Source organism: Mycteria americana, chromosome 1 (genome assembly GCF_035582795.1).
Source record: "Mycteria americana isolate JAX WOST 10 ecotype Jacksonville Zoo and Gardens chromosome 1, USCA_MyAme_1.0, whole genome shotgun sequence".
Taxonomy (NCBI): domain Eukaryota; kingdom Metazoa; phylum Chordata; class Aves; order Ciconiiformes; family Ciconiidae; genus Mycteria; species Mycteria americana.
The window spans coordinates 195,580,367-195,607,785 of NC_134365.1; the positions used below are offsets into that span (position 1 = coordinate 195,580,367).

At 40.4% G+C, this 27,419-nt stretch overlaps 1 protein-coding gene across 3 annotated transcripts in view; it reads left to right on the forward strand.

Annotated features, from left to right (window-relative positions):
* Positions 1-9,010: 9,010 nt before the first annotated feature.
* Positions 9,011-27,419, forward strand: part of DCLK1 (doublecortin like kinase 1) — a 249,300-nt gene continuing 230,891 nt past the window's right edge. For 2 of the 3 annotated variants that reach the window (XM_075490767.1, XM_075490766.1), the window contains exons 1-3: positions 9,011-9,488; positions 12,661-13,049; positions 23,352-23,698. In XM_075490767.1, coding sequence (XP_075346882.1) covers positions 12,674-13,049; positions 23,352-23,698 — 723 coding nt within the window. In that variant the 5' untranslated portion in view covers positions 9,011-9,488; positions 12,661-12,673. The remainder of the gene's footprint in view (positions 9,489-12,660; positions 13,050-23,351; positions 23,699-27,419) is intronic. The other variant, XM_075490769.1, reaches the window with a different exon arrangement.

The following is a 27,419-nucleotide window of genomic DNA, read 5'->3' on the forward strand; positions in this document are numbered from 1 at the left end:
TACACTAACAAACATATAAGCTGTTAAGGGTCAATGACCAGAGCCATAGGCCCTGAAGACTCTTGCTGAGCAGACAAGACCAGAAGGGCCAAAGCTTGAGGACACAAGCTGAAGGAATGATAGCAAGGTAAAAAAGGAACCTGTAAGACAGAGGCAAGAGCAAGTTTGCAAGAACAAAACTGAGACATAGTCAACACTTTGGGGATATTTGAATAAAACTGAGGCTTCATAGATGACCATCACAAAATTGTAGGTCTTAAAGTAATATAAACACATCTTTAGATTGTTTTAACATAATTCTCTCTAAAAGCTTTATTTCTTCTGAAAAGTAAACCATACTTTGTTTTTAGCAAGGATTCATATCTTTATACATTCCTTAATTATCTTCTTCTGTGCATGAGAGAGCACTACAGATTGGTGTATGGTGTGGGATGTGTCTGGCACCTTATAGTATGTGATTGAGAGGAGGGAGGGAGGGAAGGAACAGCAGAGCTAGGATATCATCTGAGGAACACCACAGTCAGAGCAGGAAAGCAAAGTGCTACGCTGCATGAATGCATGAGGTACAGACAGAGCTAAAGAGGAGAGGCAGGATCTGTTTCACTGTATTACACTTGACAGGTCTACTGGATACAGAGTCCCAAAGGTACTCAAACTCATCCAACCTTTTGCGTAAGTCATGGATGATAAATAGAGTACTTCAGCTCTGAGGCTGATTGAGGGACAGGAGAACTGCAAGATTCCACAGCGGACAAATAAAGGCAGACTCGGAGTGACCAAAAAAACATGTAGCTGAAGCTTTCCCTGCAACCATGACCTTGGTCACTCTTCAACCCCCAAAATAACTTACCACTTAGAAAAGTGAGATGTTATCATCACACTAGACAGCAGTGTTATGGAGTGAGATATGAGTGTTTCTCACCTAGCTTTACAAGGGGACCTTGATTTACTGTGGAAATACTGACATCAGTGTGAGAGATCTCTGACAAAGGAAATCTATTAAAGGAATTAGAAATACTTGAAAAGAAACCTGACATATGAAATAACAGAAAAGATATTCCTTTTCTCTGATAACTGTGTAATTGAAAAATGGCTGAAACTAGCTTCCATGAGAGCTTCTGGGTCCATGGTAGCTCCACATGTCTACTTAACATCTGATTCCTTCCACAATGGCATTCCAGAGCATCAAAAAACCTAGACGTTTTTTAAACTGACAAGTGGGCTTTCTGTTGTTCAGATAATTTTAAATGTAATAACCCTGATAAAATTAAAGTGAGGAGACAAAACAAGAATAATTGTTTGGAGACAGTTTCCCCTAGGCCTACACCATCCAAAAGGGAAAAAAGAAAAGAGAAATTTTAATGTCATTATCTACTGCAATATCATCAATTAATTGTTAAGCTTAAAAAATGCTGGTTTTCCACATGGACTTGCTTTACTAAAGCTTCACAAACTTAAACCATGCATGATTTAAGGTTTTTTATTTTAAAGTTATAAAGAGATGTAATTCTGTTTATGTAAAACAGCCCTTCAAAATTTTCAAGGGATTTGTTACACTAAACTTTCCTATACTAAAGCAAAATTAATTAGTTCTTCAAAACAGGAGACTCTGAATTCCACTTTCATGGCAAATTAGGTTTCACTTTGTTATCATCTAAAAGCATGTGGATTAACTTGCTTAATACTACTTTCCTTCCTATACACAATGGTTTGAATGTAATCTTAAGATTTGTGTTTCAGTTCTTTCTGGCTATTAACAGTAACTGCCCCTTTTTATCAAAATTCATGTTTAAGAGTATATGTGAATATGTTGACTGTACCTAAACTTTCAAAATGTAACCACGTGCACAAGCAGAAGAAGTTATACGGTGATGCAAAACTGCCAGCTACCCTATTCCCTTCTAGGACTCATTAATTTCCCCACAAAAACATAGTTACTGTATAGATAACAATGGCCCTGTTTCTTAACAAAGGACTGAGCTGACACTCCACAGAGTTTTAAAATTACAGAAAACATCTATCTACCCCAGCCCAGAGCTTTTGCCTTACCTTTTCTAATGAGTAATGCTAAAGATATTTAATGTTGAATCATTCCAGATCACTGTCATTGAGACTTGCTGAAGAGTTTTCAAGGTCAAGCTTTTAACGAACTTTGGGGTAATTTTAGTTTGGTGCAGTAGAACTGCAGGTTCCTGGAACTGTCCAGAAGGGTAGTGTGTTGGACAGATTTCAGTTTTGTATTTAGGCTTCTAAAGTCTGAGTCCAGTTTTAGGCATTTAAGTTCTTTCTTTGAGGGAAGGGGAGAAGACTGTTTACTTGCCTTCTCCATTTACTAGCTGTTTAGTTTATCTCAAAGAGTCTCTCACTTTCATTCTTTTTCCTCTGTGTATACTATTTTGGTTATCTGTGCATCCCTGAAACAATCTGTGATGACTGTGGGAATACCATACTTTGATCTGATTTTACTTTGAGCCATGTTACCACAAAAGCCACAATTATTCTTACACTATTATTGCTAATTAAAACAGTCCGCTCTATCAGACATAAAACTATTACTGCTTGTGTATCTACCTTCATTTTTCTTTAGCAATAAGGTATTTAGGATTGACACCTGTGAGCATTTGTTTGTCTTTTACCTGATGAACCCTACAGCAGTGCACAACCTTATGATGGCTAAGCATACCTGAGTTAGCATCAACAGAGATGTTATTAAAGAGTACTTCTCTAGACCTTGTATTTTCAGTCATTTGGAGATAAAATTATTTGCTTCTCAGCATCTCAAAACAATACTTACTATTTATCTGTGCACTAATGGTATTAGACAGTCAGGCTGAAATCTTTAAGATTACCACGATAGTTTGGAGGTTGAACCTCCTCTAAATTAATGAGAATTGGACTTTCAGTCATAATGTAGATAAATCTGTAATTAAACGTCATTAAATCAATTCTACCTGCTGTTGTGCTTAGCCATAGGGTAGTCGAGTGGAAGGACCATCGGTAAAGGAGCCTTTTCAGACCACATAAGCAGTAGAATAGGATCCCTCCATAATACACAACCTGCATGAGGAGAGAAGTGGTAGTCTAGTTAAAGCAACAGCGGGTGCCTTACACCCCTAACCTATGAATGAACTGCAGGAGAGGATGGCATCCAAATCTTCACTCAGAAAAGATATGTGCTGCCCAAAGGATCTGATTCTGGTTGTAACAGGAGGTGTGGAACCCAGCAGACACTGCTTGACAACCTCATTTGGCCAGTGCATCACAAAAAATGGCGTCTGGAAGGTGAAAAAGCTACTCCTATACAGTGAAAATTTGAGATACCTCCGAGGTCATTAATGTCTTCCCACTTCATTTCTCCTCTTTGAATGACCTGAGCTTTCCGCCGTTGTTTCCTGTTTACTGCCCTCACACATCCTTTAGTGATTTGGGACACTCTGGCTGATTACTTTCCTGAGAATGAGCTAAGGTCTATTCCTCCCTCTCCTCACAAAATCCTCCCTCAGCTACTGTGATGTTCCAACCCTCTTCTGACTGACAAGACCCACATGACACAAAAATTATTTGGGGATTTACTTAAAAAGTGCCCCTAGTTTGTGCAGAATTTCACCCTCTAAATTCTTTTGGGAAGCAGGCCCTTTTTAAAAATAATGTTTGTAAAAATTGTGTCCCAACCCTAGCCCCTCTAACTTATTTTTAAAACACTGGTAAACGAAACTACCACATATGCTGTTCTTAGGTCATTCAAAAAACTGTGTGCAATTTGTGCATTTATATTCATAAAACATTCCAGGTTTCTCTCAAAATGAAAAAGACAGTCCCCAAATCCTCAGCTTAGAGCATGTGAATACTACTGAGACTGGGCTGAGGTTATTGTGAACATACATATTCTAAATTATTTAAAATTTTTCTGTCAGAGGTTAGCAGTCAGCAAAGAACATCAGTTTAGTTTAATTAGTTTGAACCAAGGACCAGCAAAAATTCAGATCCTGCACTTCCCACTTATTCTAATTTAGCTTCTTGGCAACCTGGAAAGGAGAAAGATTATAATAACAGTTTACTCAGATATATATCTTGCTATACTACATGACGATGGAGAATATTTTGGAGGTGGATAGAGTTGTTTCACAACGTAGGATTTGGCCTGCCACCTGGATAGTGCCTTCCTAATTGATAATCCCAAAGTGACAGGGTTTTAGGTTCAATTTGTTAACCAATATGGGCAATCAAATCAAATCAAACAAACAGCTCTTTAAGCATTCCCTTAATAATATCTGAAATAATAGTATCTGAAACATCTCAACAACATCTGAAAGAAAAAAATTAAGAGATGTAAGTCTGAAAAATCATGCTGGAGCTCTTTTGATGACATAGTTAAAGTATCCATGGAGTATCAAAAAGTGAAATACCGTAATTTTCCAATACAAAATGTGTTCACTTTACAATGGGACCTCTTTCCAGTGGACAAACATGTAGAAATAACTTTAAGAATGTTTTATCCAGTGACCAGCCTGTAATTATATCTGCTGTATGCAAAGAGAGTTAAGTCCTGCTCTATAGTCTGTTTTTAAAAGGATGACTTTCTTGAAGAAGTCAGTTATAAGCAAATAAACAAGATAAAAAAGTCTTTAACTGTGAATGATTTTACCAGATTCAAAAATCCAGTTGTGCACTTAGAGAGGATATTGTCTTTTGTTAAAAATAGCCTCACTGAAGAGAAGTACAGAAGCACAGATAATATAGCAAAAACTTTTTATTTACTCGTTATGCTAAGTCTGGACAAGTGAAATATCAACAACAGACATATAAGAAATCATCAGTGAGAAATTTTACAGCCAGAAATACTAAGGACAAAGAGGAATTTAAAAAAAAAATATTGTGAACAAAATTAATCCCAGCAAAATCATAGACCTGTTATTAGAAGCAAACAGTTGAAATTGTCAATAACAATGCAGAACAGACAGAAGTATTCAACGAATGTTTCTGCATAATGCAGTGCCATCCCAGTCATGAATGCCATATGTTTTTGCTTAAAATAATATGCCAATAATTTTTAATATGAAACTAGTATTTAGTAGTTTAACTCTAAAACTAGTATTTAGTAGTTTAACTCTAAAAATAATTTATTACTGGCCTGCCTGAACAATTAATGTTGCTATTCAAGAAATTAAAGAATATTAAGGAAGTATTAAAAACCTGGATAAAGCCAGGGTTACATTTGGACAACATAAAAAATATGACCTTTATTATATAATTCTAGCTATGGTGGAATCTGTAGCAGGTAAAATAACTGAAGGCCTGATACATGATATAATCAATACAGAAAATGATTGTGTAATTAGTGCCAATGAGCATGTCAAATTGGGTAGCTTTCTGGGTGAAATTGCTGAATATGATTGATAAAGGTGACTGCATTGACATATGCTTCTGTAAAGCAACAGACATACAGCAGTACATCAATCTAATTAAGTCATTAGCGTTATACAAGACCAGTGTAACACATAACAATTAATTAAAAACCGGCTAAATGACAGCTCTCCAAAAGTAACTATAAACAGCTAATCATTACCCCCCGAGTGATCATAGAGTTCTGTTCTTTTTCGTAAGTGAGTTTTTCCCACCGTGTTTCTGGTGCCTGGTGCCAGGACTCTGCCGCCCCACCCCACGCCTCTGCAATGCCCAGCTGGCTGGTGCAGCTCCAGTTGCTCAGATCCCTGCTGGGAGCTAGCACAGGCTGTTTGCTGAAACGGGCATATGCGAGCGCGCTAGCACCAGTTCCCTTGGCCTGGTTTGGCATCCTGAGAGCCGAGTGCCTCTCTGGCATGAAGTGGAACGAGCTCTAAACACACCCTTGACACTGCTGCCTTGGGGGATTGAGCCCCACATTTTAGAAAATGCTGTCCTCTGCTACTAAATACATTTATGAGTGATCTGAAGGAATATTTAACAGCATTAATGGTAAAATTTGCAGATGACATAAAATGCATAAAGCACTAAATAATGCAAAGAAAAACCAGTTTTTCTGTAGGGAAATTGACATCCTTTAGTAAGCCAGGATCATTTGAACGTGCTTTTTGAGACAGCTGAATGCAAGGTCATTCAGCAGGAACAAAGAATGTAGGTCACGTTTAGAAGACTGGAGACTGTGTCCTGGAAAGCAGTGACTCTGAAAAGGATTTAGGGGTCACAGTGGTTAGCCAACTAAAGAGAAGCTCCCAGAACAATGTTCCAAGACATTTGGTAACAGCCTTCAGATACAGGAGTGTTGGGTGGTGACATAACTGTATCCAATTCTACTGTACACTTTTGACAAGGGTGCTTAAAAATTAGAAATGTTCAGAAAAGCACTGTTGGAATACTGTTAGATCTGAAAAAACTGATTAACAGTAACAAAGAGGAGAAGTCCAAGTTACTTACTTTATCCAAAGTGGGATTAAGAAGTGACTGTATTGTGGTTTATAAGGATGCGTTATAGAGGGCTCAGGGAACACACAATATTCCAAGGTCTGTCCAACAAGGAAAGACAACTTTGTATTAGCAAAACAGTATGCTCCTTTAAGAGGGTGACTATATAACTGTTGAAACAATTTATGCAAGCTTTATTTCTATTTAGAATGGCATTTTTTAAGTTTAAGTTGTGGACAAACACATGAAAAAGGTAAAGGAAAAGCATCTTTTAAAGTACTTTAAAAAGAAAATGACAAAGGCAAACAGACTATGGTATTGTGTCTCCATGTTAAACACAAAACTGTAAATGAACAAAATAACACATTTTAAAAGATACTTTCCTATTAGGTTTATACTTTAGTATTGATTTATATTGTATTCTTTTCTTTGGACCTTTTTTTTAACACAATCAGAGTGAAGATCTTTCCTGAACATCTGTGAAATATTTTGCACACTTAGGCTAGACGTAAATAATACATGTCAGAGAGATGTAAACACCAATGGGAGAAATAAATTATGTACGTGAACACAGGGCACTATTGCTAAAGTAATGAGCTGAAACATAAGAAACTTCCATTAACCTGATCATCAGAAAAAATTTCCTTATAATTGGAGGAATTCAACTTTGAAGAGATGTCTCCTTTGGGAAGTAGAAGCCCCATTACCTGAGACATTAAAATGAATTGGACAAAACAGCACTGAAGAATATTAAAGAACAATCCTTTGTCAGGACCATGATAGTCTTTTCCATCTGTAATCTCTGTGATGTCTTGGTTTTTCTTATCATTTCAGACTGTCATGAATATTTTATTTGATTGTTGACCTACAAAAGAAATGGTTTAAAGAACAGAACTTTAATGCAAGATTACCAGAATTCTTTTAAAATTAGTTTCCATTCTCCTGTCAAGTATAGCAACATTACCAATATCGCCCTATCTGTTACGTCTAAACACAGACCAAGAGATTTTCAAAAACAATAGACTAAAAAGCAATATAGCTGGCGAAATACTCAATGTGGAGGTGCTCAATTTTTAGGAACTTGCCTCTGAAAAATGACAATCTTCAGTAAAGTGCCTCAGCACCCCATTGACCATAGGGGAAGAATTAAGTGCCTTAGAACAAGATCCACAAAAACTAAGCTAGGTGTTAAGACTGTGCTGAGGACAGAGCTGTACATTGAATTCTGAATCTCTTTGATGTTCAGGTATTTTAATACTATTACTCCTTCAAGCAGAGGTTTTCCTGAAGGTTTTAGGTACTTGTTTCTCTTTCAAAAACTAAGGAAACAAGTGTAGGCAGAAGACTCCTGTCTCTGCTCTATACTTTAGTGATTAAAGAACTCCTCCAGGACAACGAAGACACAATTAACTTTTCTCCTTTAGAGGACCTCCTGTCTCCTAAGAGCCTATCTGTGGACTATTCTAGGGAAATGGAAACGGGGAGTGCTCCATCCCCTTCTTCTTTGAGCCTCTTACAGTTTTTGTAGACTGACAGCTTCGTTTGCCTTCAGCCAGATCAAGCAGGAACCTCTATTTTGATTAGAGGACTATCACTGGTAGGAGGGCATCCTGGGCTTAAGTCCCTGCTGCACTGATTGTTCTGGATTTATGGATATAAAACACATAAATGGTCTGTAATACAGACAAACAAAGCCATCTTTTGTTCTTCCCAACTGAATGCCATAACCACGAGGTTACAGACTAATTCCCTCTCTCTGATCTAATGCATTTTTAATTCTTTCAGAGTATGAAGTGGAGCAGCTTCAACAGAAGGGACAGACTGTGTTTTCTTCCCTTCCATGTCCCCCTGGACTGTGGGCTGTTTACCTGACAAGTAGAGGAGAGTTGAAGTCTTTGTTGCACAAAAGAAAGCAGACCAGGTCCTTCACCTCGAGAATGTTTTAACCACTGAGATTTTTATATTAAAATGAAGAATAACCAAGCTGTTGAGGAGAAAGCATCAGTTATGGCTGAATTTTTGTGTGGAGGTTGACTTAGCAAACGTGCTCCAAGACCTGAGGGGTTCAGGCGTAAGAGGAGCATGTCAGTCAGATGAAGCCTGAGGCACCTTTGGGCAAATATATCTTCTGGGAAATTTAAGCATAAAAACTGTAGCATCTATGAAGGTTAGTCACCTCCAAGGTCAGCTGTAACTAAGCTAGCAGTGTGAGGAAGCCCGGCTCCAGGTTTAGTACCTAAATTCCACGTCAATCCCACTTTCAGCACTCGATCCCTGTCACAGGGCCTTGGTGACTGGGTGGGCTCTCAGCACTTCGGGACCAGGCGAAACCTCACAGAAATGCCAATGACACATTTGGTAAAAATACTTCTAAAGGCGTTTTTTGCACGCCGGGCCAGGGCGTCGCAGGGGCGGCAGCTGCCCCCCGCCAGGCACGGCCCTGCCCCGTGCGCAGGCAGGCCCCGAACGGGCACATCTCACCGGCCGGGGCTCCCCGGGGCGGAGGAAGGCGGCGGGCAGGCAGCCCTCCGCGGTGCGACCAGAAATTACCTCAGGGGGAGCCCGCTGGGAGCGTAACCGAGCCTGGGGCTGCCGGGGGGGCACAGGCGGGCAGGGGGCTCCCCTCGCACCCGCCGCCCCGCGGGCAGGGCGCGCTGCTGGGGGCGGCCCCATCGGTCGCCCCGCAGCGCCACGGGAAGAGCGGGCCCGCACAGGGAGAAAGAGGGGCAGACAGCGGCGGCGGCGGCGCCGCCCTCTGGAGAGAGCGCCAGGGAGAGGCTGGTGTGAAGAGCCGCATTTCAATGAGGGCCGGGCTAATGCAAATCACTGCAATCGGCAGCAGCAGAAGAAAGGCGAAGCAGCTGCAGCCCGGGCTCACCAGCAGCGCGCTCCAGCCAGGGGACGCGTAACAAAGGCAGCGGAGCCGCTTTCTGCGGCAACTACTGCGATTAAAGCCGGGTGGTCGCCGGGGCGGGAGGGGGGAAGCTGCCGCTCTTTGGCCGCTTCCCATTTCGAGCCGCCGTTTTCCCTCCGCGCCCCGCCGGCCGGTCTGAGGGAGAAGGTGCGCGCCAGGCTGCGGAGAACAGGTAAGCTCCGGGGCCCGGGCCGCCCCGCTCCTGCGCGGGGGCTGCGGCGCGCGGGGCCTCTGTGGCGCGGCCGTTGGGGCGCGGCCGTTGGGCGCCCGCCGCGGCGCGGTGCACCTGTGCCCATTGTGTGGGGCGGCGGCCTCCGCCGAGCGCCGCAGCGCCTTGCCCGGGCGGCTCCGCCGGCGGCGTGTGCCGGTGCGTGTGCCCGGCTGCGGGAGCGGGGGGCGTGAGGCACGGGCACCCGCCGCCTCCCCCTGCAGCGGGCTCCCGCCGGGCGGCGGCCGGCTGTCCCCCGGCAGTCCGGGGGAGCGCGGTAGGTGCTTCCCCCGGCGCTGCGTGAGAGCGCCCGGAGGCGAACGCACCTCGTTTTTGTCACCGTGCGGTTCACGCTGCGCTGCCAGCCCGCAGCGGGGCTGAAGTGCTTGGTGCCACCTTCCGCGGGCCCGTTGCATTTCAAACACGTTTCCCCTAGCCCCTTTTTTCTTGAGGCCGCTGCCGCATGTGTCCACGTTTTTTCCCCCGCAATGACTTAGTAGTCAGTCTGCTGCTTAGTCTCTAAATGATCTTCTCTGGGTCCCAGTCACATCGCTGCATGATGTATTTTTTTTATCAGCATGTATGATTGTTTTATGTAATTGCTCACTCACACCTGCATTATAAATAATTCTTCAACAGATGTATAGAGTGTGAAGTGTTGGGCATGGTGGTTTTCCAGGGGTGTGTCCTTTCATTTTTCTGTATCTGTATGTGTGTGAGTATATACTTATACACACACACAAACATCTGATCAGATCAAATTGTTTAGGATTTCTTTGTCTGCTCTGACCTTGCGGTTTGAACAAGCTTTTCTGTAAATAGCAGGACTGGTGTTCAAGGGGAGCTCTATTTCTGTTTTAAAGGGTGTAATTGGGAATTACAGCCATTATTGATTAAAGCATAAGTGTGTGGAAGAAAGGGCAGTGACTCGCACTTCTTCCTCCCCCCATCCAAAATTAGTAAAGCTGAAAGCCTCTTAAAAAAGTATATCTTTATGTAAACTTGTTTTTCCTTTTTTTGTGTGTGTGTTTGAGATGGTTTGAGCAAATGAAACAGCAGACCTAAGAAAAATGCATTTTTCTTGGCACAGGCATTGCTTTTGAGATACAGTTTCTGAATTGTGAGTTCTGGGATTGTTTAAATCTGAATAACAGGTTCTCATTGGAATTAGAAATGAAGTAAAACAACTTACAAATAATTTTTAACATGGAAATGTTGGTGGTATAGTCTTGATCCTAGGCTGTGGCCACTAAGTGATATTTCGTATTTAATCCATAGAGAAGTGTCAGTGAAATGCCACAGCAAATGTTCTTGTTCTTTTCACTGAAGTGGGGTGTATGTGTGTATGTATACTGAGGAGGAAAACCGTAGATTAGTCTTTTTATGTGTGTGTGTATATATACATGCACACATATATACTGCACCATATATATATGTTAGGTACCTTTAAAGTATTTACAAATATAAATGCTGCATATATACATAAGCAGGGGATCCTGTGCCAATGTAACAAAATAAGTTGTGAGCTGTAACCAAAGCAGGGTGAATAATTTCCACCAAGGCCCCGCACTTGCAGTGGTTAGCCTTAGGTGCTCGTTCTAGCCAAGCACGTGAACAGCTCTCAGAAGTTGTTGAGCACATCCCCTACAGCTTTGCAGCATCAGGGTCCAGCTGTATAATCATTGGTTTAATACAAACTTCTGTAAGCTAAAGAGCATCCATAAGTCTTTCTATATTTCCTCCTACTGTTTTACAGCTGGTCTGAATATATTTTTTTTCTTAATGGTCACACAATTATGAGGGGTTGAAGCAAAGCTTGTGCTGGCTATTTTTTTCTTTTTATTGGAAATCAATGAGAGAGACCACTTCTAAATTAGGTCTGTGTATCTGTGCTATAAATAAACTTACTGTGCTTTGCTTATTCTGCAGACAACTGCAAATCTAGGTGGCTCTTAAATCAAAAGAAGTGTGTTTTGGACCTAATGATCTTTTGGTCATTCTAAATTTTTTTCATATTTTTGTTTCTTTTATTTGTGAAGATTATTGTGCAATTTGTACTATTTAGTCTTGTGTTGGTTGTAAAAAGGAATGGAAGTACTTTCCTCCTTGATTTCATTTCAGAACATGTGAACTTCCATTTATGTGAACTATACTGAACAACTGAGATAATTTTGGTCAGAGATGACAGGTTTTTTTCACTGTCAAACATGGGCCAGATGCTAATTTGCCCCTTGACACTGAATTTATCGCTCCTTCAGTGATTAGTTTTGTAGGCAAAAGAAGCTGTCAGCCTTAATCAATTTGAATATTAGGCCTAGGATATTAATAAAACCTTGCAAATTTTATTAAGCACTAAAGTAGCTTGCTCACTGAAAAATACTAGTTTCCTGTCTCCCTCTAATCTTTTTTTTTTTTAATTTCAAGACATTTGAGCACTTCTCTTGGTTCAGAGTATGCAGAGTGCTTGCACAAGGACAGCAGAAGTAACTTACTACAAAGCTTAGGCTGTAGGGAAACCAATGGTTGGAATACGCAAGGACTTTTGAACAGTGGACTTGACCCACTAAGTCCACGTACTGGCAGTGGTAGTCCTGATTCTCATCATCAACCTCAATGTCTATTCCTCTGAGTAGTTCTTAATTGCTTACTTGTTAGTGACTGGTTGCCCTTCTGAAATGGCACCTCTTGAGATCACAGTTGGAACAAACAGTTTAGTAGGGGCGAATGGTCTAGAAGGTAGACTAGACTCAAATAGCACCTGAATATAACATGAGAAAAAAGTAGAAAGTTGATGTGTTCTTTTTTGCAGTAGCTCAACCTTGTCACCTCATTTTCAGAGTTCTCACTGAATTTGAACAAGCACTTTTTAGTGTTTGCATATTGCTAGCAGTTGGTTTAATGAGTGGCATTTCTATAATGTATAAAAGCCTAACTTATAAACCAGGTTTTATGGCATGGCAAGAGAGTTAGCTGTAAAATAAACATGTGAACATAGCATGGTTTCATTCAAACATTTTTCTCAACCTGGAAAGTAGTCCTCTCTAAGTGCCATGTATAGAACGTGCAGTCTCAAAGTGAGCTTCCTTAAAATGTATAAGTCTCTTAAACTTTTTATCTTCTTTTGTGCATCCCTTAGGTTGAACTTCAAGATGTCCTTTGGGAGAGATATGGAGCTGGAGCATTTTGATGAGCGTGATAAAGCGCAGCGATATGGCAGAGGGTCCCGGGTAAATGGCTTGCCCAGCCCTACTCACAGTGCCCACTGCAGCTTTTACCGAACCCGTACTCTACAGACCCTGAGTTCTGAGAAAAAAGCCAAGAAAGTTCGCTTCTATCGTAATGGAGACCGGTATTTCAAAGGGATTGTATATGCCATCTCCCCTGACCGGTTTAGATCCTTTGAAGCTCTCCTGGCTGATCTGACCCGAACTCTGTCTGACAATGTGAATCTGCCCCAGGGAGTGAGAACAATCTACACAATTGATGGCTCCAAGAAGATTTCCTCCTTGGACCAGCTAGTAGAAGGTCAGCAGTAAGATTTGGAGGTGTAAAGTTATGTTTGAGTCAGTGTTTGTTTGTCTAATCTGTTAAGTCTTCTGCAAATAGGTAATGGTATTGTTGTTCTTATTGATAGAGGATCTCTGATGGTATAACTAGAATTGTGAATATCTTAAATTGTGCCATGAAATGTTGTTGCCTTGCTACTTATTTAGCTCTTGTTGAAAGTATCTGGCCTTTCCCTTTCTGTTAACCTAGTGTTGATAGTCCTAGATCTTGAAGATCGCATCTGCTGCTTCTTTTGAACTTGCATATTTAAAAATGCCAATGAGAGTTAAGTCAGTTAAACTTGACAAGGTCTGTGGTGCTGATGAAACCTGAATGAAATTCAGTTCTGATGGATTTTTTTTTTTTTTTTTAAGTCTGTCTGTACCTACCGAAGAGCTCCAACTCTTCCCTACAAGTAAATATGCCTTAAGTAAAATACTTGCCTCTCATGGAGTGGCATGAATGTAGGCAACCTGTTAAAAGAGTAGTGTTGTAGTCATGGTTCAGCTGGAGTAGATTGTAAACTTTTCTCTCCTGTAGCATTTCCCTTTTCTTCTTCCCTAGTCCATTGGCATCCTTACCTTGTTTTTAAATAAGGCTCATGTACCTGCAGTATAAAACATTACCAGTGATTTGGTCAGAACTGACGGGTCTTGGTCACTGTCAAACATCAGAGATGCCAGTTGCTAATTTGCTCATCGACACTGAATTTATCACTCCTTCAGTGACAGTTTTGTTGGCAAAAGAAGCTGTCAGCGTTAATCAATTTGAATATTAGGCCTAGGATATTAATAAAACCTTTTACAAGTTTTACAAATTGCTAAAGTAGCTTTTCCATCATAAAGTGCTTCTTGCTTGCAGTGGGTTTCTTTTTGTGTGTGTAGGCAATAGCTCCTAGTATAAAACATCAGAACGTGTAAGGTCTGAAAGCATTAACTAGCACGTGGCCATAACTGAGGTTGCTTTTCATCTGCAAAGTTTAAATACAGGTGCTTGACTGTGTTCAAAGAAAATAAAGGTGGAACAATTTTTTCATTGTTGCTTCCATCTTGCCCCTGGCCCCGATGTGCCATGGGCAAACCTGTAAAACATGGGTCCGTAGCCACTGGACAGCCAATTTAGAGTGGTAACGGAGATTGTAATTTCTGCACGATGTTCATTTTTAGCATCGGGTGAGAGAACTTGCAGTATCAGGATGTAATGAGAGGATCAGAAGAAGGCTAATGTGGGGAGAGAAGAAGAAAAGAATAATGCTGAATAAAGTTCCTGAAAGAGGAGCACATCTTTGCATAGCAGGTGTTCAGCCACCATTGAGTTGTCTCTGTTAGGTGTCATAGCAGAGGAAAGCTTATTAAGGAGAAGTTTGGAGAAGAGGATATTCTTGATAATCCTCCTTGCATAAAAAGGAGAGTAGGAGACAACATGAAGACACTCAAAAAGAAAATCAAAGTCATAGGATTGTCTATGTAAGTAAGGGTTTTTGGGGTTAGGACCATAGGTTTAGTGAAATGGAAAGGAAACTGGTCTTAAGATCAATGTTATGAATTCCAGGGCAGAGTTAGAACTGTGTTTGTCAGGACAGTATTTAATTGGTGGAGAAAATCAATTTTTGGGAGGAAAGACCAATATTAATCAACATCTGTTTAAAAGCAGTGTTTGTGCATTTTGTTCTCAGTAGTGGTATAAATAATTGTGCTTATTTGATTGGTATGCTCATCAAGAAGTAAATATCATTGACGTTAATGTTGATTTGCACAGTCTTTTGCTGCCAGTCAGAACCAGCTTTTGAAAAGAAAGAACTGAATGCAGAAATAAATTCAGCAACCTATAAGATAGGTTTATTTTGGCATTCCAGAGAAGAATAATACCAGTTATAAATCAGTCAGTCAAAATGAATGACAGTACAAGAGCATAAGTTTATTTTAAAGAAGGGCTTTGGGATTTATTTTAGTTCTGTGGGACTTTATTCCTTACCTTTTCAATGAACACATCCTCCCTTCCTGTGTGTAGTTCAAGCTGGACAGTCTTATTTTCTTGTGCCATTAACACTGTGGGATTTACAGAAGTCAGTGTTTGTGTGCAAGTAGAGAGCTACATCCTTGTTCCACCTGAAAGGGGGCTTCTGTCTGTTTGTATAAAACTGCAAGGTGGGTTATTTTGTTGTTTCCCCCATAAAGCTTCACTGAGTACAGGTTCATATATTATTAGCTCAGTAATGGTTTTTATGTAAGCCTCTTCCACTCTTTACTGTACAAATTTATTAGTGTTTGGCTAGTCTGGTACAGCATTAATTAGCTTGAAGCTGTGCTTTGTGTTTAAATAGCTGGAAAATCACTTGATTTTTGCCTCTTGCCAAATGACATTTGTGCTCAAACTATTGAAATATGAAGCATTGCTTTCTTCATGGTGAGACTATTCCCTTACTGTATGAATTCATTTAATGAGACTGTTATGAATTTAGATGATTTTTTTTTCTTTCTTTTCCTTGGGCATTAATTTTAGTGATTGCATTGTAAGGTAAATGTGTAAGGCCTTGATTTGGTGTTGTTTTTTTGCCTTTATGCCTGTGAGGAAGTTACTGTACTCTTACCTTCCCATACAGTACATGAAGACAGAGAAGCAACTAGCTCCTAGGGGAAACAAGACAGCAGCCACTATCTTTCATCCCAGAGCTAAATACATAGAACTGCATGAAAGATAGTCCCAAAGGAAAAATATCGTAAAGGAGCTGTTTTGCCTCAGTAATATTTAGTTCTGTCCTGCATACAATTCAGAGCTGGCATGGCCATATGCTGGCGCTGTAAGTTATTTTGAGGTGCGTGGACGTATCTTCCCTTTATTTGAAACTGACTTCCCTAGGGTTTTGGTGGGTTTTTTTGGTTGGGGTTTTTTTTTTTTTTTAAGACTTGGGGCATGTGAGATCTGTTAGAATTTGATAACAAGGGGTATGTACTCTTGTAGAAAGTTTCACATGCTCTTTAACTTCTCTTCTCCTGTCACCTTAGATGAAGGAAAGAATGCAATGGATTCAGGTTACCTTCTTTTTGTCAGACCTGATGTTTAGGACCTCTTACTTTTAAAGAATGGTTTCCAAATGTGACATGACTTTATTCCCTAGGTATGACATGTAATTGAAGCATGTAGAAACAATAAAGACAAAGTTGCTCTTGAGGCTAAATTGTCTAGCTGCAAACAAAGTCTTGGGAAAGGACTCAATGCCTTTTACTTTTCCAAAAGTGTATCATCTTTAAAGCTGAAGGCAGAGGTGGACTGATGGATCTTACCCCCAAAATTACCATTGAACAGTGTAACAAGAACAGTAATAGATTGGAATGAGCAGGATAACTCTGAAACGGAGAGTATTATTTACAGTTTTTACTCCTGGAGTCCTGCTATGTGGAACAAAGACCACAGAATCAATCCATAGCCAGAACTGCATCCCTGTCTCATTAATTTTTATTATAATATTACCTCAGAGTCTTGGGTATGTACCGGAATCAATTGTTTTAGGTTTCCACAATACATACCACAAAAGATGAACCCTGCAGCAGAGAACTGGCAGTCAAAGACAAACCAAAAACCCCAAACCACAAGGTGAGAGAGTACTGGGAAACAATATTGTCACATGTCAATATTGGGTGCGCTGCCAAACTATTGTAAAGACTTGTATCTGTGCGTGCACATTTTGTGTAGGCATAATGGCAAAAATAGTTTTAAGGAATAATCTGGAAAAGAAAAATGAATGTCTCTCAGGGGTTATCTCAGAGCTACAATCCTCATTGAAGGAGCAGTTTGCAAGAGCACAGATATACCAGTTTTAAAATCTGGTAATGGCTGTAACTGACCAGTAGCTCTTGGGAGATGTGAACCTCACTGCAGTGCCAGAGAAGACGGTGGGTCACAGGAGGGCTGCAGGAAGGCTCTTGTGAGTGGAGGTAGGTACTTTGTGTTCGATGCAGCAGAGAAGCTGCCTGCCAGCTTCTGGCAGGTTTCAGAAGGTTTCTGAAACCTGGAGGTTTCAGAAGGCAGAGTCTCCTTGCTAAACTGGTGGGCTGTGACAGAATTCCTGACTTTTTTTGTATGTGGGTCTTGCTACTCCCACTGTCACCTCATTCCTCTTATCTCAGCTTTTCCCTCTCCTACTTGCTACTACTACTTCTTCCTTGACCCTGCCATCCGCTCCAGCAGTGCTGGTGAGAAGCCCAGCCAGGCCAGATTGTAGGAATTGATTGACGTGGTCTCTGATGCGCTCTGGAGCTAATGCTTTTTCTTCTAAGTCATGCCTACCTCAGCAGCTGGGAATTGATGGGCTGGAAACATTCATATGCATATGTAATATGCTATCAAGATAATAATAGTAAAGTATCTGTTTAAATGTTTGTAGAGCTGAATCTATGTGGACATTTGTTTATAGGATTGAATTTACACTGGATATTTACCATGGACTTGATCCAGGGCTATGAAAGTTAGTGAAGCTTGGACTGGATCCTGTGGCAGAAATGCCTGCAATCCTTATATTGTTTAATAAACAAACATCTGAATAATTCTGTTGCATAAAATGTTAGTGGGTTGTTCTGGCACTGCTTATTTGATTATTTTATTTCATGAATTTGAGAAGATTCATCCATTAGCCAGTTGACTTGCATTGTGTCTTAACAGCTTCTGGGAGGGTCCCATGGTTTCTTATTGTAAGTGCTTTCCAGTTATTTTTTTTAAGTGTCTACAATGCCTATCTTGCTTGTAGCAAGACTGCAGAAATTTGGGGGGGTAGAGGGGGAAGAAGTATGTCTCTTTTTTTCACTTGGCTTTTGATGAGGAAAGAAAAAAAGAATTTTTAGTCTGAGCTGAGCAGAAAGAATCATGTGTGAAAAGTCCTTTAAAAGGTCTGAGGATATCTAATTTAAAGTTTCTGGTGCATCTGATTGCTAGGTGAACATGGGTAGGTCAGATTTATTTCCTGTAGATGCTCCATCTCTTTTGCAGTGTTGTATTTTTTCAGACACTGCAGAAAGACAAGGCAGCAGTAATGTAGTTTAAGTAGGTTATTGCTCTATTAACTAACACATTTGGGAACTATCAGGTAGTAACTTATTTGGTTCAGGTCATCTTCCTTTTGCAGTCTGCTCTGTGTGGGGAGGGATAGTCAGAATTCTTTGTCCTTTCACCTGGGAGATTGCTTTTCTGCCTTTTTACATGTACAAAATCAAAGGGTGGAAGTGAAGAAGGGCACGTGTGCCTGTTGCACAGAGTGCTGGGGTGCCAGTCCCTTCCATGTTCTCTTAATCTGTTTATTGCCCCATCTGCTGGGGAAATGGACCGCAATGAATGACTACTGCACTGAGCATCCTCGCCAGGATGCCTCGCCACCAAAGCGTGCAATTACTGCAGTTCCCTCAATCTCTGATGGGCTCATAAATTAACTTTCCTTTCCTCGTACGTACTCTCCTACAAGGAATCAACGCTATTTTCAATAATTTGTCAGTCCTGCTGCCTTACAAGGAGGGGTTAGTTGTTCCCTCTCTGCTTGCATGAGTCAAACAGGTTCTCTATTCCTTCTGCAAGGTTTTCACCTAAGACCAGCTGGCTTCTTTATGAAGCCATTTTAGGTGAAGTTGCCTTTAGCACAGAAAAGCAATGCAAATAATCCCTTTTAAGAGATAATGCCTTGATCATTCTTGTAGTGAGAGTATCGGTAAGCTGAAGGAAACAAACTAACTGCTAATACCAATATGCCAAAGAAGGAATCAACACTTGCATCAGGAAAGCTCCAGTACTTACAGGCAGTGATTCAATGTCTCCTTAGCAGCCACCTTGTACACAGATATTATTTTTTAAATTATATTTTTAATACATGAAGCATGTAATGAAATTCTGTCATGACCTTCTGTCATAAGAACTATCCTTCAGTGTTACATGGCTCTAGTGGTTCAGCTGCATTGAATTTTGATAGATGTGTAACTGGAGGTAGTAGGTTGTGTGGTTTGGTTTTTTGTTTTGTTTTTTTGTTTGTTTGTTTGTTTTTAAGCATAAACCATGTTTTGGGATCTGCCCTTCTACATGATTAGCTTTCTGATTAGCTTCTCAATGCAAAGATTTATTTTAAGTGTTCCACATGGAATTTCCTGAAATGTTGAGCATTTGCACAACTTAAGTTTTAGGATGACTGCTTCAAAACTGGCAAACAAGCATTGTGTATCTTTTTTTTGACGGGTTAAAGTGGTGTGCGTTTCATTTGCACTGTTGCTTTGAGGAGGCAGGAGGGCTGTCAGGAAAGGGATACTTTGTAAGATTTAGTAATGACATTTTTCCTAGATGCAAGATATCCCAGACCAGCTGGGTGTCCCCCTTTTCTTTTTCTAATGGCTATTGATACTGTAATCAAGAGTCAAAATGTCATTAGTGACAGCTGACTGCACTACGAAACATTCGCTCCCCTCTCTTGGGGCGCTGCAGTCAAATAGACACTTTAAGTGGGCTGTCTTTTCTATGCTTTTGTTTAATCCACTGTCTCCAAAGATTCCTTCTTTAACGTGTATTCTGTTACAAATCTAGTTTGGAAATTGTCGCCTTCTTCCTCCAGCTGCCAGTTAGTCAAAGCCGGTGTTTGTGGGCTGTATTTGTGCTTAGGCCTGACGCAGAGTAAGAGCTGATGCTGCTCAGTGGGATTACCTGCAGAAGTGTATTTTCCTGGTGCTTCGGAGCTGGGAAAACCAACTTGCTGCTGATATTGCCTGTCCACAGATCACAGCTTCTGTCTCCCCTCAGGTACAAGTCATGGGGGTAGGCTGTTGTCTGTGAGGCAGTTGTAGCCAAAGGTTACCAAAAATAAAAAGAAGAAAAAAAGAAAAATGTGTCATCACCTAATAGTTTTGGTGAGGAAGCAATAATTAAGTCAGAAGGTGGATTTATTGGACTAGTAAGTCATGCCCCTTGTGAAACTTGTTTGCAGTCTTGTCTCCTTAGGGTAACTGAAAAAGAAGAGAGGATGAAAATCTAGGTGAAGGCTTTTTGCCCTTTTCTTTGAGATTTCCTCTGCATACAAACACCGTGGGTGCTAAAGGATTAGGCTAGATATTGAAATTTCTGGCTGCTGTCAGCGTGGGTCCCACGTTCAGGAGGTTTAAGTTTGTATTTGAGTGTTTCTAGTGTTTTGGGTACTTAAAACTTGCTGGATGTCACCGTAAAACAGGGTTTACTGATCTTAAGGTCAGATATAAGATACTTTTAGGATATAGGGGTTTTGTCCATTTAGTTTTTGTTCTTACAGGCCTGGCCCTTAGGACCACCGTGAATGAGAACTGCAGTCCCTGGCTGACATCCCTAAAGGTTTATAAGCCCCAGCACTTTGCTTGAAGTATAAAAAGTCTTAAATAACAGCATTATGGGAGAGGTGTCTGTAGTCCTGTTTTCCTGTATACAATAGCTCTTACTAAAGATATTTCATCTTAGAAGGCCTTGGATACTCTACCTCCAAGATGCTCTGTAGCTAAATATGAGCCTCTTCAAGGGAAAAAAGAATATATCTTGGTACAAATATTTTATTGATGTAATATAGTGCTGTTGGAAATGAAGAAAGGGAAAAAAGTCTGATGTTAAAACAGTTCCATAACTTCAATGATTATATTGGTCTTTTTTATGGTCATCTACACAAAATTAGTTTTGTAATGAAGAGCTGACGTGCTGTTAAGTGCTACAAGGAACCCAGCTGACCTTTAAATATAGCTGATATTAAAAATCATGTGGAATGCTATCCTTTCAAGAAGGGGAACCAAAAGAGTTCTTAATAAACTAAATGTAAATCTTCTGGGTACAATATGTATGGCCATTTGTTTATGTGCCTACCCTTTGAGAAGTGAGTTTTAATATGAAGACTTGTTTTAAATAAATGTTATTTCATGCAACTAAACTGAGTAATTTCTCTGCTAGCACTGAACCTGAAAATCTGATTTTTATTTCAACCCCCCCCCCCAAAAAAAAAAAAAAAAAAGAAGTTGCTGGTGGACTTTAAGTCTTACAGCAAACACAGGCAGAGACAAGAATAAATTTTGTTTAAAACTTTATAAGAGACTTCTGCAAAGTATTTTACAGAACAGGTATTTATTGTATTGAGTGCAGTCCTATTCATAGTCGGATCTTTTTTATTTTTTCCCTACAAAACACTATTAATGTTTAAAAAAACTTGTTAATTTTATGGATGTGGTGTTGTGGGTGCATCTGACCTTGCAGTAATTGAGTAGCTAGTGCTAAAAATATTGGACAGGGACATGGATAAAAGAGAATATGTACTGTTTGATCACTCTTGGATCATTACTGCAGCTAAGCCTTTCTGTTCTGATGTTACCATATATATATATCTATATCTCTCTCTCATGTATATACAAGGGATAAAAGGAAGAGCTTACCTTTGTCTCTTGTAAGGTTGGTGTAAGCATTCCATCTTGGATTCTTTACTTAACACTGTAGATGTTACTGCAAAGTGCAGATGAAATTGAATTTACATGATGACTAGTAAGCATTGGAATGTCTTACTTAATCTCTGTATTTTGTTCTGCTTTAAAAGAATGCTTTTAAAAAAACCAAACAAACCAACAAGGAAAACAAAAAACCTTTTTATTGTTCTTGCTTGATCTTACGCTGTCATTGCATTTATCTTTTCTGCACAATGGTCCATCTTCACATGTTCCTCTGACTTTTTTGTCTTCTTTTGGAGTCCTTCCACTACCTTTCTGATAATCACTGTACAGTGTGTTACTGTCTCACCTTTGGAGCATCATGCCATCAGACTTGAACCTCTGTTGCATCTGGGGCCTCATGTCCCAGTGGATCCCCCCTTTCTAACTGTGGTAACTCTGTGTATCTGCCAGCATTCCTGTGTGCTGTTTTGTCTGTGGGATTGGGTTGGGTGCCCTGAAACCTTAAAATTTGTGTCCAGAAGTAAAATTTAAATACTTAATAATTGAACTGAGTCCTCTTTCCTTAGGGTAGGGATCACTAGGAAACTCTTTGGTTCTTACATACTTTTTGGCATAGGAGGTACATCACTGAGTTTTGTTCTTACTCTGTTTTTATTTTAATACCTTGGGCTAAACTGCTAACATGAAGGCCTCTGTGCTGGTAGCATACACTGAACTACTGAACCCAGAAGAATTAAAACATCTCAGAAGTTTTTGTGGTATTGTTCAGGATAGGATTTTGCATTATTCGTAATGGAGTTTAACTGCAGGCTGCCGGAAGGTGTGGTCTTGCTGGATCTAGTATTGTTTTCTTTGGGGCTTTCTTTGCAGCCAGAGGGTGAACTGGATCAGCTTGTTGTTGCAAAATTAGTATTGTCTTTGTTATGTTCAATCAGATCAACGAGCTGATCCAACTGGCCCAGTGCGACTGGCAGTGCAGTCACTCAGTCAAGCTCAAGGGAGAGGTTGGGAGCACCCGAGCAGGTGCCCCTTTTCCAGCAGCCTGCAGCTGGACTGCATTAAGGTGTTACTGAGCAGAGACATGCTGGTGTTTTCTGGCTATGTTATAGTTCCCCAGAAATTGTGTGGGTGTGGTAACTGCAAAAAATATTTTGTTTTAGATAATGTTCCAATAGAAATATGAGCTATAATATTTTTTTTTCTTTAAAGTATTGTAAATTTGTTGTGAGGAGGATTCTAATTACTACTCTTTGCCGTCCTTTCCCCTCCATATTATATATTGAGTCAGGAGAATGCTACTTATAGCTTTAGATAATCAAATGTTGACAAATCTCCTATGACACTTTCATCCACCTTTTATAGAAAGTTATTTGTAACCTATAGTTTTTGATAACACTTCAGAGGAAATAATATGAAACATTTGGGGCCTGCTCTTTTGTTAGGAGCAGGCCATTTAAGCATGAAGGCTGGGGGACTACTGTGATAATGTGCTGGGGCTGGGCAGCTGATTAGATATGAACACTACTTACTGACAGCAGCGTTCCCCACTGCAGATGGTGTTTTCTGAAAAGAAAACTGCTGCTTTCAAGGATTTTGTAACAGCATTTTCTGAATGGTTAGCTGATGAGTGATCTTTAGAAGATATTTTATAGCCTGTAGCATCTGAGAAGGGAAGAGATCAATACTTTATGTACTGTAGATCAAGAATGATAACAATAATATTTAGTAATCTGAGAAGGATTTGATTTGGTATTTTTCATTGGGCTTTTTTGTTTGTTTGGGGGGGGGGGGGGGGTTTGTTTGTTTGGTTTGTTTTATTTCCCCCCCTCCAATCTGACTTGCTGGTCTCGCATTTTTGTTTCCACAGGGGAAAGCTATGTATGTGGTTCCATAGAACCCTTCAAGAAACTGGAGTACACGAAGAATGTAAACCCAAACTGGTCAGTGAATGTTAAGACAACTTCTACTTCTCGTTCAGTGCCGTCTCTTGCCACTGCTAAAGGAGGTACTCCAGATGCAAAAGAGAATAAGGATTTCATTAGGCCTAAACTAGTCACTATCATCAGGAGCGGAGTGAAACCACGGAAAGCAGTCCGGATTCTGCTCAACAAGAAGACAGCACATTCATTTGAACAGGTTCTTACTGATATAACTGATGCCATCAAGCTGGATTCAGGGGTGGTTAAACGCTTATACACACTAGATGGAAAACAGGTAAGAATTTTTGTGATGATCATTCCCAGCATGAAGAAAATAAAATTTTCCAAAAGGAAAAGAATAGTACATTAGTAAAAAATTACTTTTCTCTAGAACATAGGACCAGGCCTTCCAGTGTTTATAGTGTACTTAAGATCTGTGAGCAGTTCAGGAACACATCATGAAGCATTACTTGGCCTCAGTGATGGTCTTGCCATTTATGATAATAATAGCTCTAAATCTGTCAGTCGAAAGTGTGATGTGGTTTTGGCTCTGCATGCCGGAAACGTAGGATGAAGGATGTCATTTTAAAGAAGCTCATTCTGTTAACTTGTTTCAGCTTTTTCTTGCAGCAGTTTTATGAGTCATTGTACTTGCCTTTCCATAAACTATAAGAACAAACAGTGAGGACACATTCCACCATGATAAATGCAGGTCTACTGCTGTCCAGAGTGACCAAATGATGAGTCTTACTGCAGGTAGAATGGACTATGAAGAAGGTGCAAGCTTAGAAAATGAGTGAGCTTTTTCCCTTTTGCAGGAAAACAGGTAGCGTTATGTGTGGTGACCACATTTATTGAGGAGTCTCTTGTAGGTTACATGTTATTCCTTCTATGAAATACCTTCAGCAGTGTCTCTTTTTTGCTGACTTACTAAATTGTGGTAGAGTGAGATTTTGAGAGGCTTCTTATTGAACTTGGGGATGGAGGGGCAAGAAAAAATACTACAGACTAATCCTACTTCTTTTTTGTCTTTCACTTTATTTGTAATTTATCTACGGACATGTATTAATTATAGCAAAATTGGAGAAGCTGTTAACCTGGTGAAGGGCAAGACTAATTTCAGCATGACCTGAATTGATTTAGAGCAATGGTGACTCTAGAGAAATAAGGCAGATACTTGCATTTACAAATGTAACTTATTAAACTGAAGAAATGATAGAGGTATAAAATGTGGGTAGAAAGATGAGCAAACAGTCTCCCTGAGAAGCTAGAAGCTGCTAGAGACCAAGATACTTCTGCTGTAATATAGCTGTGTTTTACAGATTCTAGGCTCAGTGATTCACAGATGTACAGCTAACATTGTAGCTGTCAGGACATGCTGCAAAATATGCTTGGTACAGGTAAATACTCAGTCAGCTAGATCCAGTGGTGATCCTAACATGTCTGCAGTTACTGGGGCTAATATGCAAGCATAGCTCTGGAAACAGCTACAGTAATACCCTCTGATCTCAGAGAGGGCTGGTTGATGGACAAGCTGCTTATTCAGAGCACTGGTTCAAATCGAGGCCAAGTCTGGCTTGACTAGAAGTCCCTTCCATCTGCGGTTTTGTATCAGTAACCTCTGACACCGGTTACAGGCAGTAGTTCAGTTCCTGATGACTGCATACATGCCTGTAATGATCCCATTACTGTGACTTCATTGGGAACTTGGACCTGGAGCAAAAATGTGGATGTGAAGTTCTTTTTGCCTGCAGCAAAGGTAAAGTGTGTGTGTCTGGGGAAACTCTCAACTCCTGTCCTTCTTACCCTGCCTCATGCTCCAGGGAGCGCTAAGGCTAGTAAATTTGAGGAAGGAGTTGGGATTTTAAAGCTGCAGAGATCAGTGGTGGTTTCTGCTGTGACCTTGACAGAAGATCTTGAGTGACTATTCCAGTTCCTGCAAGCCCTCTTGGTAAAAATGGATGCATATCTGTTTTGTATTGTATATGTAAATAAACTTGTAGTTTAGCTATCAAGAAGTGCAGCCTGGAAGGATGCCAATGTGGCCTGGATAATGTGTCCTGGATGTTGTCTTGTTGTCTCCTGGATAATGTGCTTACTTTTATTTTGTTTATGTTCCAAACTCCCCTTTAATGGTTGTGCTTAAAACGAAAAAATACCTTTACACCTGTTTTAGAGCTCTAATTGCTGGAAGTAAATAATACTATCCTACTACTGGGCAGAAAGGGAAGACCAGGTTTTCCTGGCCCCGATGTTGTCTAAGTTCAATTGAATCCTTTGTCAAGTCATGGGATTTGAGATGAGCTTAAATCAGTACCGTACTAGGACACTCGTTACCTACCTCATAGCCCAAAACCCTTGTGTCTAAAGGCTCTCCCAGGAGACTGGTGTCTCCACATGTATTCACTCCTTCCCATTCTGGCTATTCATTTGAAATTGCATAGCTGGCTGCCTAACCCTATTGGTAAGGGCAGGGTTTGGCGCAAGGCGTATGTCCTGCTAGTGTAACGGAGACTTTGCTCACTGCACGTACAAAGCAGCTTTGCTGGCAGAAAGGGAAATGAATGATCCCGCGCTCAGCAGGAGCAGCCTGTTGCTCACCCCTGCATGGGGAAGTCATTGATTTCCTGTGCTGCTAGGCAATTGCTGCTCCGTTTTTCTCTGCCAAAAGCCTGATCTCCCAGATGGCGTTGGGGGCACAGTGATGGATTTCCTTATTGCTAAACTCAAGCTGTGAATGATTACTGGGAGGAAATCCATGGTAAATCCAAAATTTTACCAGTAGTGTTTATAGTTGGGAACTTCTACTGTGACTCCTGTTGGAGCTTGGAAGGTTCTGGAAAAGCCTGTGTTCAGTGGTTAAATCTAACAAATCTGGGATTAAATTTTTCATTGCTAACTTAAAAAGCAATAAAATATTAAATCTCTGAGCCAAGAAAAGTAATTTACTGTAAGGATAACAGAATAAAGCTCTCCTAGGATTATTCCTTGAGAGTGTAACTTGGAGAAAGGCTATTCCGTACAGTCATCTCTTGTGAGTTACTTTGAGGCCAACACTGGAATTGTCCATCCATGGCAAAAATTGAAATGAGTCCCTTATATTGTTAGTGCAGATGGGCGATGAGGTATGTATACCATTGTTGGGTACTATCATTAGATGCCTCAGGCTAATCAAAAGAGAGTAGTAGGAGTCAGTCTTTAACTGAGCATCCGAGTCAGGTGGTTGTCCCATACCGACACTCCACATTGAGGAAATGAGCTTAAATGCTCTCCCTCCAACAGCCTGGTTAGTTGTGATGTTTTGGTTTGTATCTCTAAAGGACAGTAATAAATATTATAGTCAGTTAAAAGGAATTTAAATGGTGGCCTATAAAATTTGATGACAATGTAAAGAGCCTGTCTTGATGAGACAGGTAGTGCTTGGACAGTCAGTACCAGAGGAAAGTTACTATTTCCAGTGTTGAGTAGGTGTTTACTTTGGATTTCATGCATTTAATTTAGTTTTATTAAAATGTATTTCTCCTTGTTACAAACAGGGTGACTAGTGTTTTATTTGCATTTCCTTATAACTCATGTCAGTGTAACTCATGTCAGAATCTGTATTTTGACTTCGATGTTTCTGAAACTTTAGAATATAATTTAATTTGCACAAAAAGGGGCACAACATACAACTGTAATCTGATCGTATAGCACATTGGTGGCCTGCATTTAGCATACTCTTGCAGTTCAATTATTAATGATTCCTCAACACAGGATAGGTTTCATACTGTGTCTAGAATAGTATATGTCTATTTTTATGGAATACTTATTTTTTTTCTACTAGTACAAGGAGCTGATGCTGTTTGTACTCTGGAGGAAGAGATAGAATCACTTCCCTGTAAGATGCTGGTGGATCTGAAGATGGTGGGACTCCTCAGAAGTGTTTAACAGTCTTATGAGCTCAAGCCAAAATTAAAACCTATCCAGGGCTAGGTCTTGAAGTGTTCTCCTTGCCAACTTTGCTGTGTAAGGAAAAT